This window comes from Leptonychotes weddellii, chromosome 9 (assembly GCF_054177405.1).
Source record: "Leptonychotes weddellii isolate Sample4059 chromosome 9, ASM5417740v2, whole genome shotgun sequence".
NCBI classification, from domain to species: Eukaryota; Metazoa; Chordata; class Mammalia; order Carnivora; family Phocidae; genus Leptonychotes; species Leptonychotes weddellii.
The window spans coordinates 25,963,695-25,983,871 of NC_138377.1; the positions used below are offsets into that span (position 1 = coordinate 25,963,695).

A 20,177-nucleotide genomic window follows, 5' to 3' on the forward strand; every position below is an offset into this window, starting at 1 on the left:
GGGACCACCTCTGTTTCGCGGTGCCTTTGTTGGGCTGTCCGAGAAGCATCTGGCTCTGGCCTAGGCCCTCTGTTGCAGCTTCAGCCGCAACTCCAGACACAACTGAGACCTGGCCCAGCCAGGGGCCCGTCAGGATGCCACAGGGTGGGCCCCAGCTGCCAGCTGGACCACCCAGCCACCGCCCCCCACCCCGGGGCCGGGAACTCTCCCAGCTTCCACCGGGGCTGCCGGAGGGGAGGATCCCAGGGGCCCCTGAGTTCATGGCCATGTTTATTTTGAGTAAAACACGAGGGAACAAGCCAAGGAGAAGGGGGCAAAAACAGAATGAGTTAGGAAGTAATAAATGTTTTAAAAGATGGTCAGAACCTCCACGGCTGTCAAGCTACAAGCTCTTTCAGGGGCGCCGGTGCTTCCTCTGGTGTGGGACCCTTGAGGCATGTGACAGGACCAGAGGGCAGCCCCGCGCCCGTGGGGACCTCTTGGAAAGCCGGCCTCCGGGGGGGGGGGGGCTGGCAGAACTGAGGCAATCCGCGCGGTTGCTCAGCACGGTCGCCACGACGCGGACGTGTGGCGCGGGGGGCCTTACACAGACTCGGGGCGAGGCAGGGGGCCGTTGGGACACAGTGGCCGTCACTACGGGGGGGTGGTGGTGGGTGCCCCAGAGCCGGAGGCGGGGAGGCGGGGCGTAACACTGGATGTGCTCGGGGCCAGCCGGTCCCTCTCGCGTGTGCCGGAAGGCGTGATCCCCCAGACAGAGGGAAGAGTGGCGGGAAGAAGATTAGAATCTCAAGTGATAGTCACGACAGGAGCCCCACGAGGTGGTGTGCCCCGAACGAGTTAGGGCCAGGGACCTCCTCGAGAACGGGCTGTCGGCGCACAACTGTACAAGGAAGAGAGGGTTGTAAACAGGGCCGACCCCGGGCTCTGTGGACTTGTTCTCTCTGGTGTCCCCGGTCACCCACCGGGGCTCCCCTCTGCTGCCCGTGCTCGCCCTCACTCCTTCTCTTTCACAGTGACCAGGTCTCCCCGTAGGGAGACTCTGTCCGCGGAGGTGGAGCGCCGCCGCCTGCCCGTGGGGTCGTCGGGCCCGGGCCCTGCGGTGGGAACCGTCAGGAGGACTGCATCAGGCCGGTGAGGCGCTTGCCCGCCAGCGACTTTCCCTGCAGAGACAGGCGACAGAGTTGGCACGCACAGGCGCGCACGCGCACGCACACCGCGCGCACGCGCGCGCACGCACACCATGCACACGCGCGCGCGCGCGCGCACACACACAGGGACAGAGACCGAGACAGAGAGCCAGACAGGTGAATTAATTGCTGCACGAGCCCCGAAGGCCAAACGACTTAGCTAACGGACCCTGCTGATCTCTGGGTTCGGGCCCTTGACTGCAGACAGTTGGAACAACCAGGGCTCTGGGGCACGGGGTGGGGAGTGAACGTGTGTTGCTGGTCTTTTTTTGGGGTGTGGGAATTTTACTTACCCCAAAACGAGGCATTTTCACTTTTAGGTAGAGCATCTCTTAATGCTTGTGGGCTGCCCCTGAACTTGATTTCGTTCAAGCCAGGAAGGAAAAGGTGGACTGAGGAGTAGTAAGATCAGGGAGAGTGGGTTGACCCACACAGGTGATGGTTAAGGATTTGGGTGACTAGAAGCTAATGAATGAACTAGTCTTAAGAAGGCAGGAGATGTGGGAATGCAGAAGAGTGCAGAAGACCTAGGATCCTGTCTGAAAGGCAGGATTGAGCCCTCCCCGGGAGAGACACACAGGCTTGGCGACCTCCTGATGACAAGTTCTGGGACTGTGGAAATATAGGGGCCTGTGCCAAGGCTGGGAGCCTGGGCTGGCGAACAGGTACCACTACAGGCCCCAGGGCAACATGCTCCTGCCGTGTCCTGTGTTCCTGGCTCCCTGTGTGTGGTACCCAGGGGCTGAGTTTGATGACTCCACATCGGGACATCTACAAGCCCTTCACTTGCCATGTAGCAGTTCTTGAAAATGAAAAAACTGAACTGGACCGTGAGGCCTGGTGCATGAGGCACTGAGATCTTGAGAGAGGCCAGCGACTCCTGTGCCTGGGAGGAGGTGGCCGAGGAGCCTCTGATGTGGGATTGGGCACCATGAGGATGGATGAGGAGGATGACTGAGTCTCCGTCATTCTGCTTATTTCCCTTGACGCAGCCCGTGCCCATTCCCTGCTCACCCTCTGAAGAAATCCAGAACATCGGACAGGGGTCTAGAGGAGAGTGTGGCTGGACCCGAGCAGACTGATCACTGTGTCTGAGAAAATACTCAAAACCCATGCTATTATTGACAGCCGGTCAGCTAAACCATCGCCATCTGCAAAGGGGAGCACGTGGTCCTCATCAGCATGGGCTGTGGTGTTTGGTAGTGAGGGACTGCAAGGACCAGCGGCCCCTCATGTTCATTTCCAAGTGGGGTGTGAGGGCTCATCTTGTTTACTGGGCTTGACTGAGTGCAAGCTGGATGTAATTAAAAAAAATTGATCAGGTTTGTGAAGCCTGGTAGAGTACTCAATAAACCGGCTGATTGATGAATTGATGGATAATGGGTATATCTAGTAAATGAACAAGGGCTGTGAGTTTGCTGGATGCAAGACAATGTGTCATCTGGCTTAACTCTCCATAGAGGGACGTGCCAGCTTGACTTTGAGAATTCCAGTGGCATGCACGGGAGCTTGTCCAGAAATGGAACTGCCCTCGGGAGCTGTTGGAAAGTCTGCATCGACATCCCCTTGCTCTTTTTCCCCTTTTATTTCACCCCTCATTTTCACTAGTGAGACAAAACTTCATTTTTTTCTCCCCTATTTTAAACACACATGCACGCACACACACACACACAATCTTCCCAATAGCAACCTTATCTGGATCTTCAAATACACTAAACTTAGCCTGCAGCAGTCTACATTTATACAAGGGTAAGGATTTTTTAATCAGATTTTTTTAATCCTAGAGGGTTCCAGTGCCAGTCTTTGCAAATCACTAAAAGCAGGGTGGCTATTCCCCTGTGTAGAGTGGGTTAGGTGGGACAAGAGCTCACAGCTGGCAGAGGCTGCCCTTCAAGGACTTGTTCCAGCCCTGGATTCTAAGGCACACACATGGCTGGTGCTCTCCTTGACTGCCCTTTCTTAGATGGAGCTCGAGGCATTTGTCATCTTGTTGGTTCACCTGGGACTGTGCCTTCTTGATGCAAGCCTGAAGGCAGCAAGTGTGGGGACGTGTGTGGGGTCCTCTCGGGGGAAATGTGGAGCTGATGAGTCTAGGGGCCTCCTGGTCTGAGCGTTCTAACAAACCTCCCCCAGCCCCTTCACCCATGTCCATCCCTGCTCATGTGCTTTCACAAAAGCGGCATTTTGCTTGCCTCCCGGTGCCCCTTATTGCTGCAGGAACCACACCCCAAATACTGGCTCCTCCCCTTCTCCTTCTGTCCCTTTTCCACCAGGGCAACAAATCACATTTGTGTCACCAAATATATATGTTTTGGCTTTGCCATACATGGTATTCGGGCTTGGATTGAGCTGGCGGATGTGGGAAAAAAAAAAAATCAGTAAAGCTCCTGAATAACAGTCTATTGCTAGCGTGTATGTTAAGAGCCCAGAAACAAAGAAGGTGAGGTTTACCAGGCATCCAAACCCTCATTATGGCTTCTTCCTCATTAGTGAGGTCATTTTGGCTGGAGAGAGGGCTGTAGGTTGAAGATTCTGTATCTGGATTATTATGGGACTATCTGTTTGAGGTGCCTTTGGCCCCGAGGTCCTCCACCCTCCACCCTTCCCTGTTCTGTAGAAGGGGCTGGGCTGGGCTTGGAGGCACTAATTAATCTCTTCCTGCTTGAGTCCTGGAGCTCAGCCTCACAGCTCTGACTCCAAGGCCCTGTGGCCGGCCGTCAAAGCCTGCCCCTCCTCTTGCCCCCAGCTGCTTCCATTTCTCAAGACTTCAGAGGCCAGCCTAGAGAACTTGCCCTGAGATTGTTCCCAGCCTCTCAGCAATCCAGGTGGTGTTCCTTGGCATTTTTGTCTCCCTCCCCCCACCCCTGCACACACACACATTTTTCAAATGCCAGTTCTGCTGCTAAAGGAGGTCGTGAGGTTTCAGGTCCGCTCAGGGGGCAGCTCAGTCCAACTGCAATCTGTCCGCTACTCAGTGACCTCCCGGGTGGGGCTGGAAGGTGGTTATTCATGCAGGACGCAGGCATGGCTAGATGCCTGGCCTCGGGCTTTGGGGAAGAAAGCCTGCAATCACACTGGCTCAGCAGCTGCCTCTCTTCTGAAGAGCTGAGGCTCCTGTAATTTTCAGGGATCTGACAGCAGAGGCTACCTGTGTTCATAGATGAGCTGCCCCCAGGTCTATGCTGCTAGGGGCTTGCTGGGAGCCCCTGAGCTACCTGCTCTGTCCAGAGAGAAGAGAGCTCCTGCCCTGCACGCTCTCAGGCTCTTTTCCTCCCTCTTCTTCACCCCCTTCCCTGCCTCAATCGGACGATCCTGTAGGAAACACTTAGGAAGGGAAGTGTGGTAATTCTATTTCCACCCGGCATCTTGTATAGTGACGGGGGAAGCCATTTTTTCAGGGTGTGAATGTGTGATGTTCCCCAGCGCAGGTCAGTTGGGAATGGATCATGGTGCCAGGAAGGGCAGCCAGCTCAGCCCGAGGCCTTGTCGTAGCTGAGCGTAGCAGCTGAAGGTGGTTGAAAATGCTATTAGCAGGCAGCCTTTGTCCAAGTGAAAAAATACACAGTGATTAAGAACTGAACTGCAGAAGGTACATTCCAGAGACACCAAAGCTTTGCATACAGACAAAGTGCTTTTCACCTTCGAGACATTTGGCTAAGTTAACCCAAGAGGATCAGGATCCTTCAGTTTCATGGACTGGGTTCACAAACGTCCACCCTCCACCCTGACTAATCATTTCAGCTCTGTGGCCATCTTGATGGCTAGAAGCCTGGAAGAAGGTGGTCATGGAATCCTTCATTTCTAAAAGGAAATGCACAAAAGGAATGTCTCCCTTTTGTGCCGTGCTTTAAGAAAAATCAACATGCTGCTTGACATGCTGTGGCTCTGTGCATTGCACTTCCAGATATTAATCAACAAAGCATGCACGATCCATGTTACCAAGAGCTTTTGCCACTTACTTACCTGGGACACTGATGTTACACTCTTTGGCTGGAAGGAGGGCTGTGGCTCAGAGAGTAACCTTGGGGTTAGGTGGCATATTGGGGACAGCAGAGCCAAGCACTAGGGACTCAGGCAGGACCCTTCTCAATGCTAAGGGAGTAAAGACATCTGAGCTGCTGATGAGACTCTCAAGCTGACTTGCCCAGATGACCAAAGACCAAAGTTACAGATCTCAGGTCCACCCAATCTAAATCCATGTTACTATGGGGCTAGGAATCAACTGTAGTTGCCTCTGGAGGAGAAAGATTGAATTGATTGGAAAGCGGCATGAGGGAACTTTCCAGGATCATGGGGTGTAGGTGACAGTGGTGCATAGATTTGTTAAATTCATTGAACCACACACTTCAGATCTGTTCATTTTGCTATCTGTAATTACCCTCAAAAGAAAAAAAATATTGGGAAACAAAATCCGGCTATCACATCTCTGCTTTGAAATTTCCCACTCCTTATTCTTTTTCAGTTGCAGGTCCCGTGACTTTGCCTTTTGGCTCAATCCGGGGCTTCCTACTCCAGTGTAGGAGAAACCCGGTTCCTCTGTGAGAAGAACTGGAACTTGCAACAGGACCAATCTGGAACATTGTGTCTAGTGCCTTGATCCAAACTGATCACCTTGTTGTGATACAGGCATTTTTCATCCTTGCTAATGAAAATAGGGTTTTGCTGAATGGGCCTCACCAAATGACCTCAGTAGGCAGGAAATGGGAGGCTCCAGAGATGAACTGTTCTCTCAAGGAGACTGAAGGTTACCCATGAGTAAATATGATGCTCGGGTTCATAAATGATGAGTGAGCATGTGATAGCAGGCCTGGGGGGGCCTTGCTGAGGGAAGCAGTCAGGAGCCTGAGAGCCAGGTAGGGAGGTAAGGGTTCTGGCTTGGGTTTGGCAGAAGGGGAGAAGTCAAGAACTTGCCTGAGTTCATCGGGTGACTTCCCTGGAGGTTGGTGCCCCCTGGCGCCCCTTCTCCACTGAGCAAAACAAAAGGAATGATTTCAAAAGGGTGTATAAGGAATTCTGTGACATGTCCTTTCTTGATGGTGTTTCAAGCTGGGGAGAGAGAGCCACTTGCTAGGGGTAGTGTAGGGGTTTTCGAAGTTGGCAGAGGACTGGGAGGAAAATCCATACTTAATACAGAAGAGTTTCAAAAAACTTCTCAACTCTCCATCTCTCATCAACTCGCCCTCTTTTGAACTTCATGGCAAGGTGGGGCAAGATGAAAGGGGGAAACCTGGTCTTGGGACTAGCCAAAGATCACACACTGCTAATCCACAGCAGGGCTAGGCCAGAACCGCACGGGGGGACGAGGATGCTTCTGCCTTCCTCAGTCCTCAGTAGTAGGGGGCTGGAGCCTGTGACAAGATCCATTCCTGGGGTCTGTATTACTCCTGGCTCCTTGCAAAGCTTTCTGATCTCTCTCAGGAGCTGAAGGGCATTTTATTTGGCTTTAAAATATTCTATTTGACTTTTAAAAATAAGATACCACAAACATAAAACAACGCTCAAAAAAAAATCAAGAAATAGGTGAAACTTGAATTAATAAAAAAAAGTTCACTGGCTGAAGAATTAATATTCATTCTTGTATATTTAAACCTGTTAAAAAGTAAGGAATATGATCATAATAAAAATAACGGATTCTTTTGAAACAGGTCACTATCTTACAGTGGTACAAACAACCGGATTTTGCCATGTAAATTGTGGGTCTATGGAATCTACCTGTAAGTTGTATCTTCTGAAAGCAATTCCCATAAATGGTTACTGGGACTGTTAGCAGTTTCAGAAACCTTACTCTAGCCTATATTGGCAGCTACCAGTGCTTTTTTTTTCCTTAAAAAAAAATTTTTTTTTAATTTTAATTTAGAAAAGGTAAGTCGCCAGCGCTCCTAACTGTCCTAAATGTGAAAGAACCAACCTATCCCATGATCTATCTCCTAGGGACTTTCTCTTTGAATTTCTCACCCCTGCTCAATGGGCTGGCATCAATATCCCAGGTACACTCCCTTCTCAAGGGCCTTCCTCTTCAATTAGCACAGACCTTGATGGTGAGTGGTGGGGATGGGCCCGTTACCGGGGGTACGGGTTAGCTACCGAGGACTGTAACTAACAGCCACCTGTCGACTGAACATCGAACCACTCTTGTGTGTCAAACACACCAGGCATCGTACAGACACTCGTGTTAATGTCCACACCCTCCTTGCCAGTTTAAAGCCTTAGGACATCTTAGGTTAAAGTCTTAGGATATATTGTGTCAGGATCGATGAAGAAACAGGCTCATATAGAGCTCGAGCCCCTTGCCTGAGAGCATACAGCTAGTCAGTGGCAGAGCGAAGCGGGTCAGCCTTCATGAGCCACACGCTTTCTACTTTGTATGTGGCCATCCCTCTCAAGGAAGGAGGCAGATGGAAATGCTCAGAGACTAATGACTCCTCCTTGCCCATCTCCACCAGGCAATCTCTTTGGGCAGCCCAGGGAGATCTTCTCAACCTTACTGAGAAAGAAGGTTCCACCCCTGGACATGCCTGAGGCCATCTCAAGCATTTCTGCTCTGCCTGAGGTTCTTCCCCTCTTCACATTCGGTTCTCTTGAGAGAGAAGGCGCCACCTTCTGGCTGGCAAGCCTGGCCAAGTGAGACTGGCTACTGCACCGAGCCGGGGCACCCGTCACCGCTGCTTGGGGCATGTGGCTTTAAGGTGCACCTGCTGGATGGGCCAGGTGAAGCTACCACTTCTGTTTGTGCCCTCATGTTATTGGTGCTGCTGCCCCTGGGGTCGCCACAGCAACTGTCCCAGGGAGGAGAGGAGCAGGGGTACTGTTTACCTTTCTCGGGAGGGGCAGGGGGAGCTGCCTTACTCTAATTAGAAACCAATTCCAATTAGAACCAAGTGCCTAAATCAGGGTGTCGCAGCCAGGCTGGGTGGGGGGGAAGCCCTCTGTGGGTGGTGTTCCTGGCCCCCAGACTCCTGCCCTCCATCGGGCTTATCACTTTTGGGGCTCTTTGCAATGGCCAGCCTCTGCCAGCTAATTTTGGTGGGAGAGCTTCTTCCACGGTCCCCCAGCTAGGCAGGGACAAATCTGGAACCAGGCAGGCATGCAGGAGTGACAAGGGGGAGAGCAGCTGTGCCCTCTGCTGGGGGCACAATGCCCAGACACAGATTCCCCAGCTTCCTTTCCAAGCTGTGCATTTCCACCTGTGTTCTTCCTGTGCAGGGGCCATGCCTCCCCGCTTTCATATCAGATCTCCATCTCTCCTTCCTCTGGTTCTGACTGCACAACCCTGGTGCTCTCTGTGTACTCAGCTTCCAGGGAAGCTCTTGGTGGATTCAGGAGTGGAGTGGAGAGGGGGGCATTTCACCTGCGAGGCCCCTCAGAGGTGTGCCTTCCTCTGCCCCTGTTCCTCCATCTCCTCCCCAGAAGTACTCTAGGATCTTAGCTCTGGTTCACTCCAAATTAGGCAAAGGTCAAAAGACTCGAGGAAACCGGGACATGGCTGTGTTGCTACTAGCAACATCGTGATGCTTTTTTCCAAGTAGGACGTTCAAGTGACCCTTGTCCATGGCTCCAGGGGAGAGTGTCACTGAAGTTTAGTGGAAGAGACAGCAGGAGGAATCATTTGCTTGGGAGTGTGTGACTCTCCTGCAGAACCATGGGGACTCTACCTCTGCCTCCCAAGGGCACCTCTCATCTCCTACACACGTGTTCACCCAAAACTCATCCGTAGGTTGGGGTCCGTGGTTAAGCCAGCTGCCAGAGCAGAGCCTAGAAGGCACAGGCAATCAACATGAGGACTGTCCCCCACCGCCCCAAAGCATAATCTTTCCATGAATGTCCATGTCCGTTTGGACACAAATGCAAAGGAGGCCGGCTTATTTCTCTTTCTTCCCTACCACCAGGAATGCGCTGCAGCAGTTATTTATCACACATGTATTTCTAACCTGAAAAAGTGCGTCAGGGGATGGGTCAAGCAGCATTTTCAGAGATCTCTCGATAGAAACTTGGGTCAAGGGGTCTTCCCTACAGACCCTTTTTACATGTTGCTGTAATGCTTTTGGTGCCCGTGGGACAGAGGATAGGTACTCGCCCAGCCTTCTTCTCCCCTGATGGTCAAGGACGTAGAAATGTAAGATTTCCAAGTTTCCTGCAGGATTTGGCCCTGGGTCACAGGGGAAGGGTTATGGAAGCTGTAAGCCTAAGGATGCTGCTGTTGGATTTAAAAGCATCGTCAAAGGTAGTGAGCATTTCTGTCCTGTTCTGCTAGGGGCTCGGGAGAAGCGATCCGTACCTAAAGACCTTATTTGCACATTGCCTCTGGGACAAGGGACTTACATCTTAGCATCATTTCTGGACCCCTGGCTCCTTGCCTCTTAGGAAGAAAAAACTTACAGGTGCAAAAAAAAAAAGGGGGGGGCAGAAAAATGGGGACACCAAAAACTAGATGCTGCTGACTGTTCCTGGAACAAGGGTGCGGGAACGAGAGTGATAGGCAGAGACAAGGCCACGGACAAACAGATCATCTCTTCCGGATTTTGGAGCACCTTCTGTGCAGAAGGGTCCCAAAAAAGGTTAGAGAGTGCGGACGCCGGGATCACTCACCCACTGCTGGAAGGAAGCCACCTCGGGGGTGAAAGGCAGCGGCCATTCTGACTCTGCGCCAGCAGCACTAGGCAATTGTGTTTTTAGGAAGGGAAGTGAAGAATAACTTATCCAGCTGAAACCAAGAATACCTGCAGCTTTCGGGGGGGCCCCTGCCCAGACATGCGCACAGCCGCAGCGGGCATGCAAAGCGTGCGCAGAGGCCCATGCAAGTCCGCAGCGTATGGGACTCATGTCCCATACCCTGAACACAGAGGCCCAGGCCGGGCAGGCGGCGCATGCGCCCGTGCGGACCTCCGTGCGCACGTTCGTGTGCGTGTTTCCAGCACAGGCAGCCGCAGAAGCATCTCGTGCAAGCCGCGGAGGCATCTCATGCAAGCCGCCGAAGCAGCCAGGTGGTTGGCTGCGGAGCTTTATATCAGGCTCCTAAAATGCCAATCTTTGACAAGCACTGCAAACTTAACGCATTTACTTTAAGATACATCTATAAAACCTGAATTCTCCCCCCCAGAAGAAGCCATTCGTGTCAGTGGAAATGGCCTCCCCGCTTCGGTTTCTGTCAATACCACAAGCAGGAGAAGCATGTACCCCAGGGATCTGGTTTAGGAGGGATTTCAAAGCATCCCCAGCCACTTGCTTCTGACTCCTCGAACAACCCCACTGTGTAGTGTGTGGCTAAAAAAATACAAGCCTTTGTTGGCATTGGAGAACCAGATGGAGATGGAGGCAGATGGAGAACCAGACTCAGGGAGGCTGTATTGCTCAGGGTGGCCACAGACACCTGAGAGGTGAGGGTTTCTGGGAATGAGGCTTCTGCTGAGCAGAGCGCTACATCTGGAGGACTGCATTGCACACGCTTGTCATGGGGAGAACCACTCCTGATCTGCGTCTGGAAGCAGGAGGTGTCTCAGGGTTGTGCACCTCGGTGGGGGTGAGGGGGAGGTGGCAAATGCCAGATTCTGACAATGTATGCAACATTTTCTAGGTGGCTCTCCCCACTCCCAGCACCACACAGCTCTCACGGCCTCCTGGGAAGTGCTTAGGGGCCTCCAAGAAACTGACCACAGGGCAGAAGCTGGCCTGCCAGTCACCTTGGTCCCTCCACTCCCAGGGAAAGCAGAGAAACTGGCTCTGGACTTTAAAAATAAGCCAATAATAACAGCTACCATCTATCAAGTCATTCTACGAGCTGGTCACTGTGATAATTGGATGTGCCTTGCACACATTGTCATATATGAGATATGCATGTAGCCATCCTCGACTGCAAAATAAATATAACGATACCTACCTCAGAGAATATTCTTGGAAATTAAGTAAGGTAATACGAGCTAAGCATGGGGGGCAAACAACGTAATAATGCAAATAGTAATACAAAGAGTTCCACTTGAGCACATAGACTACAAACACTCTGCTAAGCATTTTTTCCCCTACTTAATCTTTTACTCTTATCTCCCCTTTACAGATGAGGAAACTGAGGCTTAGAGAAGCTGTTAAGTGGTAGAGCTGAAGTTGAACCGAAGTCCCTTGCTTGCCAAGCTCAGCAGGTGCAGACACCCGCAGTAAAGCACTGTGAGCCCCCAAGAAATGGCAGTAACTACTCTTATGCCCTCATTCGGTGCCAGCATCCACCCTGTGCAGAAGGCTGGGGCTGTGTTATATCCGTCAGCCAAGTGAGCGGCTCCCCTGGGGTCTTATGCCAATCTCAGGTGGACAGACAGGAGTTAGCCGGGGCTGTCCACCTCTAACCCAGTCTGCTTCTGCGCATTCCGGGGGGGCACCAAAGGGACATTGTTCTCAGGGCAAAGTGAGCAGGTGGTCTTTAGTAGGGGGTGAAAATGCAGTTGGAAATGTCACTGCCAAGTTTCAACAACATTTGGCTCTGGCTGGCTGGTGCTGCTCAGGCACAGCCCAGATGTGACTACCTGCTACGGCTGCGGTAAGGAGTGGTCTGGACAGCTCCGGGCAGTCAGCCACGAGGAGCTTCTCAGAGCAGGCGGGGGCAAGGTGCACCTCCCTGTGGTTATTCATGCAGTCCTGGGGAGGGTGAAGAGGAAGAGGACCCTGACAGGAAACCTGAGCAAAGCTGCCAAAGGGCAGGTTGGGGGTTCCGGTGACCACCACCCCACCTGCACTCTTTCCTGGTGATCCTTCCCATAACATCCTATAGATCTAGAAACAATTTAGGAAAAGCTATCGTTGAGAGCTAGCAAATGACGGGCTCTGGAGCTGTGTCATTACCAAGGAGACCGCCATCAAGTATAGGATCGCAGCGTTGCGATCACTCACAAATGCTAATGCTTGACTCCTTTACATATTTAGAAAAATGGATGCCCTAGAACCTTCCAGTGTCATCCAGGACAGAAAATCCATCAGAATTTCCTCTCTACTTTTGCTGCAGATTACAAGGTTGGATTGAGTTTTGTATTGGCTGTTCCTATCTCTATGTTCCAACTTAATCTGTTTCGATGTAAAGGCCAGGCCCTCTATCCTTGCTTGATGGTCTGTCTTTTCCCATTCGGCATGGGGGTTCAGATGCACCCTGCTCTTGGGGCAAATGAGAAAGGCCAGGGGTGTGGCATGGGATGGTTCTCCAACCCTGTGAAAAAGTGTGGGTGCCTTCCAGATCCCCATACCTTTCCCTCCCCACCTCTTATATCCAGGCCCCAATGGCCTGACAGAGTTTTAAAGGACTGTCTTTAGGGACATAGTACCAATCAACTCTAACTGGGTTTTCTTTAGCTTTAAAAAATGTCTTATTAAAACTTTGCTGACTTTATGGGGATCGCCATGTTTAATGAGAGGCCTCAAAGAATCTGAAAGCAAGAGATGAGGAGAGGAAAAAAGCCATAAGCTGTAATCACCATAATTATACAATCCCATGATGAGTAGAAAGCAGCCCTGGTAAAGCCTGAGAGAAGAGGGAGTGTCATTTGCAATCGTGCTGGTCTTCAGGACAGCTGGAAAGAATGTGACACGAGAGCCCTTCCTTCCCCTGAGTTGGGCTGAAGATAAGTCCTCAAGGCAGACCCCAGGAGGAGGGGGCGCCAGAAGGGCAGTTTGTCCCCAGTCTAAGGCCTCTGGAGCATGTTCTGCTCCCGGCCACGTGGAGATGGTGCTGGAACAGCCTGTGCCCCTGAAGTTGGCAACTGGCATTGGGCGAAAGGCAACTGGCTTTCTCATCTTTGCTGCTTTCAAAAAAGCGCCCTTTCTGGATGGGAAGGAGGACAGGCCAAACTTTCTCCAACTCAGAGCCAGGGTCCCCCATGCACAAGCCCACCCCGGCTGTGCTCAGCCCGACTGCACGACCGCTGCTCAGCTGCCCTGTGCCAGCAGGCGTCTGTGTCCTCTGCTCCCTGACCTCCCTTCAGGCCTTCAGGGGAGAGAGCCCTCTTGCCAGAGCTCAGCTGCAGCAGCAGCAATCGGCTTAAAACAAAACCAACACACAAAAAAAACACCCAACAAAACAAAAGGCAAGGATGACATGTGAAGGGCAGTAATTCCGCTCCTTGACAGTTTCCCTTGCTTGGCTTGTGTCATCATCTGGCTTTTTCTCCCTCAAGGCAGAGGCTGATCTGACTCTTGGATCCCTCTCCTCCAATCTCAGCAAACTCCCTCCATATGATCCACTCTCCTTTTCTAAGACTTATTTATAAACCATAGACTAAAATGCAGTAGGATCCATTTAACAAATATTTAATGCATCAGAGGATTCCAGCTAAAAGACAGGATAGAGGGGTGCCTGGGTGGCTCAGGTGGTTGAGCAGCCGACTCTTCATTTCAGCTCAGGTCGTGATCTCAGGGTCGTGAGATCGAGCCCCGCATTGGGCTCCACGCTGGGCGTGGAGGCTGCTTAGGATTCTCTCTCTCCCGGGGTGCCTGGGTGGCTCAGTCGGTTAAGCGGCTGCCTTCGGCTCAGGCCATGATCCCAGGGTCCTGGGATCGAGCCCCGCATCGGGCTCCCTGCTCAGCGGGAAGCCTGCTTCTCCCTCTCCCTCTGTCTGCTGCTCTGCCTACTTGTGCTCTCTCTCTCTCTCTGTTAAATAAATAAATAAAAATCTTTTTTTTTTAAAAAGATTTTATTTATTTATTTGAGAGAGAGAATGAGATAGAGAGAGCATGAGAGTGGGGAGGGTCAGGGGGAGAAGCAGACTCCCTGCTCAGCAGGGAGCCCGATGTGGGACTCCATCCCAGGACTCCAGGATCATGACTTGAGCCGAAGGCAGTCGCCCAACCAACTGAGCCACCCAGGCGCCCAAATAAATAAAAATCTTAAAAAAAAAAAGATTCTCTCTCTCCCTCTCTTTCTGCTCTTCCCCCACATTTCTCCCTCTCTCTCTAAAAGAAAAAAAAAAAAAGAGAGAGAGAGAGAGAATCCAATGCAGAAGGCTGCTCTATGATACCCTTGGCCATTCAGCTTCTGCACGTTTCCAGGGAGCTTGGTGATCCTCAAGGTGACATACCCCACTGTTGGGAAATTGCTACTGTTATTCTCCAGCAGGGTGGCCCTCCCTGTATCTTCTACCCAGTTCTTCTAGCTTTGTCTGAAACCACCCAGAAAGGTCCACTTACTGTGGGAGACAAACACAAATATATCTCATGACGGTTATCTCGTCTCCTGAGGGGCTAGACATCTCTATCCCACCCGACATGGCTTCCTCAGTTACTCTCTTCTGAATTTTCCCTAGATTGTTCAAGTTCCTGACAAATTGTGGGGGCTTAGAACCAAGACTCAACACAGTCTAGAACAACACGAAAGCAGTGAGACATTTTTCTCTTTTGGTCATTCCACTTTGGGTATTATAGCCTAAAGTAGCTTTTCTCTTTTTTAAGGCAATTGCATCTTGCTTTTGCTTATATGAAGCTTGTAGCCAACTACAACCCCAGAATTTTTTTTTTTTTACTTGAATTACAGCAAAGGCTATGAATGCCATCCTATAGTTATGAGGCTGGATTTTTTTTAACATAAAATTTATCTTGTTAAATTTTATGTAGTTGTTTTTGACCCACCATCCCCACCTGAAGGAGATACTCTTCAAATAGAATTCCACTGTCTACCAAAGGAACAACACCTTGCAGGTGCTGATCTGTGAATATGACTGATGTGTTTTCTCTTCATCTGAGTCCTCAAAAAGGATGTCGATAGGACCAGGCCATGTGGCCTACCACCAGAAACCGCCTTTCCGGTTGACACAGATCTAGGAATTCACCCTCTTACCAGTCATTAAGGTGCCATGAATACACTGGCTTTACCCAGTTCTGGGTGGGGGGGAGGGGCAGGAATTGCCATTGGTTTCAACCTTACTGCGCTAACAGCAGCACATGAATAAATATTCTCTGGAGCAGGGGGATGTAGTGATGATAGTCACTCTTCTACCATCAGCCAGGCTGACAAGGGGGTTGTGGGAAGTTCCTGCCAAATACTATGCCAATAAGAACCATTCCTGCTGGGGCCATGGTGCTCGGGTCAAAAGGATTCGGCCGTGATTGGGGAGAGTGGAACCGCCAGGAGGGCGGTTGCTGGGGAGGTTCCAGGCTCCCAGCCCTGCCTCGCCTTCCTATCTGTTGGGGAGCCACCAAAGGGTCCTTCCCTCATGGGCCTTCAGGTCACGTCGTAAAGCTGACAATACCCGCCCCCCTCCCCGAGCCTTTTTCAGCCCCACGGCAGTGTTCCAGTTAACCTTCTGCTACATGGCAACATTTCACAGATTGTGCCTATGTAAGATTTTACATCCTGCCCTCCTTCCAGAATGCTGAGATTCCCAAACTTGACTCGAATCAAAGACACTCACTTGCTGCTGGACAACAGGGGAGACCCCCGAGTCATTTTCCCCAGGAGCTCATTTGGGGGGAACTCCATGGTGGTTTTACTTCTTAGCCTTCAAGGTCCTTAGAACTTGAGCTCTCTGACTTCTAACTTTCCAGTCTGGACACAGGCCGACTTGGGTCTCTTGTTCTTGCCCTTGACATTGGCAGCTTTGTCCCCTTCCTAGGTTTCTGCTATTCCAAAGCCTGGCTAACACCTGGGGGTTTCTCTTTCTGGCCCCTCTGTCCCCCTGGCAGGACAGAGGTGGATTCGATCCTTTGCAGAAGTGGGTGTTCTGTCCTGCTGAGTTCTGCACTTCCCACTGTGCATCCCACTGAGGGCCCTGCGGTCACCTTCAACCTCTGCCTTCTCACTGGACAGATGGGAACCCACGGCTGTTCCCATGTGGCTGCCTGGGGACAAGTGCCAAAAGTCTGACCAAATAAGTGACAAGGAACAGGCTGAAATCCCACAACCCCATCAGCCGCTGTTAAAATAAGAGCTCCTTCTAGAAGGACATCTTTCCTGAGTGGGGGGTGAGAGGAAGCCTCTGTTATGGCAAAGGGCTGCAGGTCACTTCCCGAAATAGATTCCCGCCTGGCACGTACAGACACAGTTTGCCCCCAGCCTGCCTTGCGGGAGACTGGCAGGGTATGCGATGTGGATCTGAATCAGTGGCTGTAAACACACAGCTGTGCCTTTCTGCCTCAGAGGAGTTAGATTTTCACTTGACTGCTCCTCACACTGGGGTCTGGGGAAGGCAAAAGAGGGCCTGGGTGGTGGGGAGGGAGGCTGGCGAGAGGAAGCGGGAGCGGCTTTGCAGAGCCTGGCTGTGTGCCCCACGTGCCCCTGTGTGGGGAGGCTGAGTCACTGCTGGGTTTTCTCCCGGGGGGGAGGCACTTCGTGGGGAGGGGATTTTGGCTGCTTTGTGTTGACAGGTTGAATCATCAGCTGCAACAGCTGAGGGTTCTTCCTTCTGAAAGCAGTGGTAGGATGTAGGGTTGAGTTTCTCCAAACTGACAACGTCTGACCCTTTGTGATACACAAAAATCTCACTCCTCCCCAGAGTTTCGGAAGACCCAAGCCCATCCCCTGCCATTGGGAATCCCTTGATCACTTTTCCTTTTCTGCATCCTGGCAGCCAAGCTGATTTGGTTGTCTTACATGTTGTGTGTGTATAAAAAATAGACTTTTACATTTGCATTTTCCAGCTACGACACTATACTATTAAATATGCTTTGTGAAGCTTTACTTGGAGCCAAGACAGAGAGAGAGAGACAGAGGAGGCTTCGCTGACCACTGCCTATAACCAGGATAGCACAGACTTTGGTAACCTCCTTTTGCCCATCTCTGAGAGAGGACAGTGGCAAGCTGGCCCAGAGTTCTCCAGGGAATCAGAAAGTGTGGTTCAGGTGAGCAGCAGAATGATGCTGAGGTCCCCAGATGCTCATCTTGCATTCTTTCCCAAGCCCCACGAGTCACGGTGATGCCATGGCACCCACCCTGGAGCCCACCCTTCTGCCCAGCAGACCTCATCCCTACCTCGCACCACACACCCAGCTGGGCATCCATCCAGAAGGGCAGGGACTGCAGAACTGGCAGAGGTGACCAGCGTGTGTTGCTTACCCCGTTTCTGGTGACACCCCCCCCCCACACCCCACAGCGGTCACAGTGTGTGAGTGAGCCCTGGGGATCTGAGCGGGCCTATGGCTTAGGGAGCCTGTGGTACTCTTAGTTCTGCTGGGGCTTTATCCTCACAGCCTTGCCCAGGGCTTTTAAATACAGATCCAACTCAATGCTAGCCATGGTTTCTGTCCCTGTCCCCAAGGCTGGCAGCCACTTTCCAATCAGGAAGGCAGCTCTTTGCTCATTCTGAGGGAGGATTAGCACAATTCAGGAATCGTAGCCTAGAAAGCAGCACAGACCTATGGACACTCCCAGCTGGAAAAGTCTGTAGAGATTATTTAGTCCAAGCCATTGTATTTAGGAGGAAACCAGGGCTCAGAGAGGGCTAGCGATTTGCCTGAGGTTGCACAGCTAGCAAGCTGTGGCTAGAAGCAGGGGCCACTCCGCCTGGGGCTGATGACGAATTCCACAGGGTCCCAGAAGTCCTCACTGCTCAAGAGAGGCAGGAGTCTATGCTTTCCTTCCCAGATACTACCATGGAAGTCCATCTCCATCTCTGGGCAGGCCACGGTTTCACTATTGCTGGGCCTCAGGGCTCTGAAGTGGGAGAGTCTAGAACGACAGTCTGACCCTGTGGTTCCAGAGGGGCCCCAGGTTTTGCAATCAAAACCAACCCTATGTAAAGATTTGTAGCCAAGAGTCCTCGGCTGGAAGCCCAAAAGGATTTTTTTTTTTTTTTTTTGATTGAGGTCAAAGCCCTTTGGGGGCTCTGCTGAGTCTAGGTATTTGAGAACTCATTCCTTAGGGGTGGGTGGCTGTCTGCCATGACACGCTGAGGGGGAGGGGGACCAGCCTCCTGGGGGAAGGAGCCGCTCCTGCTGGGCCGCCCAATACCCCCTCTGCCCGGAGCCTCAGCCTTCCACTTCCTGTGCAGCATCTGGGCCTGGAGCTGGGGTTTCTTCCTGCAGCACTGCCTGGAAAGGCGGGGAGGTGAGCTGCTGACTTTTCCTCCCTCAGCTTTCCTTGTGGCCAGGGAGGGAGGAGAGGGAGAGGGAGGGAGGGGCGAGGGCGGGAGGGGCGAGGGCGGGTGACAGCTGGCTCCCAGAGCTTCCTGGTCCCCGCCTGACTTTCCTGCTGCATTCCTTGCCGCCTGTTGTGGAGATGCCACTGGGAACAGGCCAGGCACCCTGAGCTTCCGGCCCTGTGGTTTCAATTCCAAGGAGCACCTTGACGAAGCTCCACTGCCAAGTTCTCTTAGGTAGGTGAATACCTGGTCCTCATCTCCGCTCCCCTCTGGGGCCTCTGGTGCTTGATCAGGCCCCAGCAACCCCATTTCCCATCTTTGGAGCCTGAGGCCCGGGCAGCTGGGGCTTCAGCCGAACCGCCAGGCCCAGGTGGAAGCCTCCAGGGAGGCTGCTGCCCTGTTGCTGACCCCCCTCGAGTGCATCACCCCCTGGGGCCGCTTCCACAGAACTGTACACAAGAAGCAGACCCTCTCTAGCTTCTCCTCCCCAGGTAGCTTCGGCCACCACCCAGAAAGCGACAACCAAATGGCCGCTGCTGAGCCTTGGTGGAAGGAGCTTTGCTTCCTCTCGCCCTCCTCCTAGGCATCCCGGGCCTCTGTGTCAGAGTCAGCCCGCGGCAGGGCCCTCCCGGCTCTCGGGAGGCCCCGAGGGAATGAGCATGCCTAAGAGAGAGCAAGGGGGCAGCAAGCCTTTCTGCTCTGGACACCCTCACATCCGCCTTGTCATCTGTCTGCAGCAGAACCAGGAGGATGGCAGAGAACGGCAGGCTGCTGGGCGCTGAGTGGTAGGGAGCAGTCTTGAGTTGGAGAAGTCCCCTGCTCCACCAGGCGGTCACACCAGGACCCCCCAGAAGGAATCAGAGGAGGAGGGGAACAGAGATGCAAACATGAGCCACAGTGATGCACCTCATGTTTCCCCCTGGGGCTTTCGTGTTTTACAGCCATAGTGAAAGGAAGCCTCCCAGCGCACAGGACTCAGGGGAGACAGGCTGGGTTCATATAACCTGAAACCATGTGTGGGCCCCCCCGCCCTTGTGCGGCTGCTGTAGGTTAGAGTTCTTGGACTGGGCCTTCTCGGACCAGGCCCCCACCATGTGCAGTGGTGTGGGTCATTCACTGCCCAAGGGCAGCTGAAGGTCAAGTAGGGGCTGAAATCTAGCCTGCACCGTGCTGGCCATCTGTGGGGCTTGGGCCCATCGGAGTCCTGTCTTCTGTTTTGAATGAAGGTACAACATGGACTAGCTGCACTATGCCATAGACTTTCAGTCTTAGACCTGAGCCTTCCTGTCAAATCAGCGGGGCTTTGTGCAGGCCCCGTGGCTCCAGCAGCCCCAACTACACGATGTTCGGCACAGCCATCCCCTGACAATTGCACTGTATACTCAAGTTCTGGGTGACTCAGAATCAAGTTTCCGTTGGAAGGAGAAGCTCACGCAGCATTGCCTCTACTGGGGATTGCAAGGCTCCTTCTGCAGCACATGAAACTACTCCTTAGCATCTCCTGTAAAAGGGGCCATCTCTGGCCTTTAACAGATAATCCCTCCATGTCATAATACGTCTTAAGACTTGGAAAGAACAATTCGCTTTCTCCAAAGTTTTCTCTTTTACCAAGAAAAGAAAGGACATTGGCATGGGAGAACAGCCGACTGAGCTATCCAACCACCTGGATCCAGGCCTCTTGCCACCAATTAGTCCTAAATGGCAGCTGGTCCACATCCTTGGTCTATGAACTGTGTAGCTTTACTCCTTAGTTTTTCCATTATTAGTCCCATGACATGGATGGTCTTTTTACACATCTTTCCCAGTGACATGGGAAAGCGACTATTCAACTAGTTGAGTTTTATAGTTTGCAGGAGGTAGGAGATGACATATTCATATAGATCTCCCTTTAGAGAGGTCTAGCATTTTGATAGAAAATGGCTACCAGATTGAAAAGCATATTGGTTGGTTG

At 52.2% G+C, this 20,177-nt stretch overlaps 1 protein-coding gene across 1 annotated transcript in view; it reads right to left on the bottom strand.

The window, feature by feature from the left end:
• Positions 1 to 257: 257 nt before the first annotated feature.
• RGS6 (regulator of G protein signaling 6) overlaps positions 258 to 20,177 on the bottom strand; it is a 491,338-nt gene continuing 471,418 nt past the window's right edge. Inside the window, exons 17-18 of the mRNA XM_081830314.1 lie at positions 9,774 to 9,840; positions 258 to 1,160 (exon numbers count right to left, since the gene is read on the bottom strand). Coding sequence (XP_081686440.1) covers positions 994 to 1,160; positions 9,774 to 9,840 — 234 coding nt within the window. The 3' untranslated portion in view covers positions 258 to 993. The remainder of the gene's footprint in view (positions 1,161 to 9,773; positions 9,841 to 20,177) is intronic.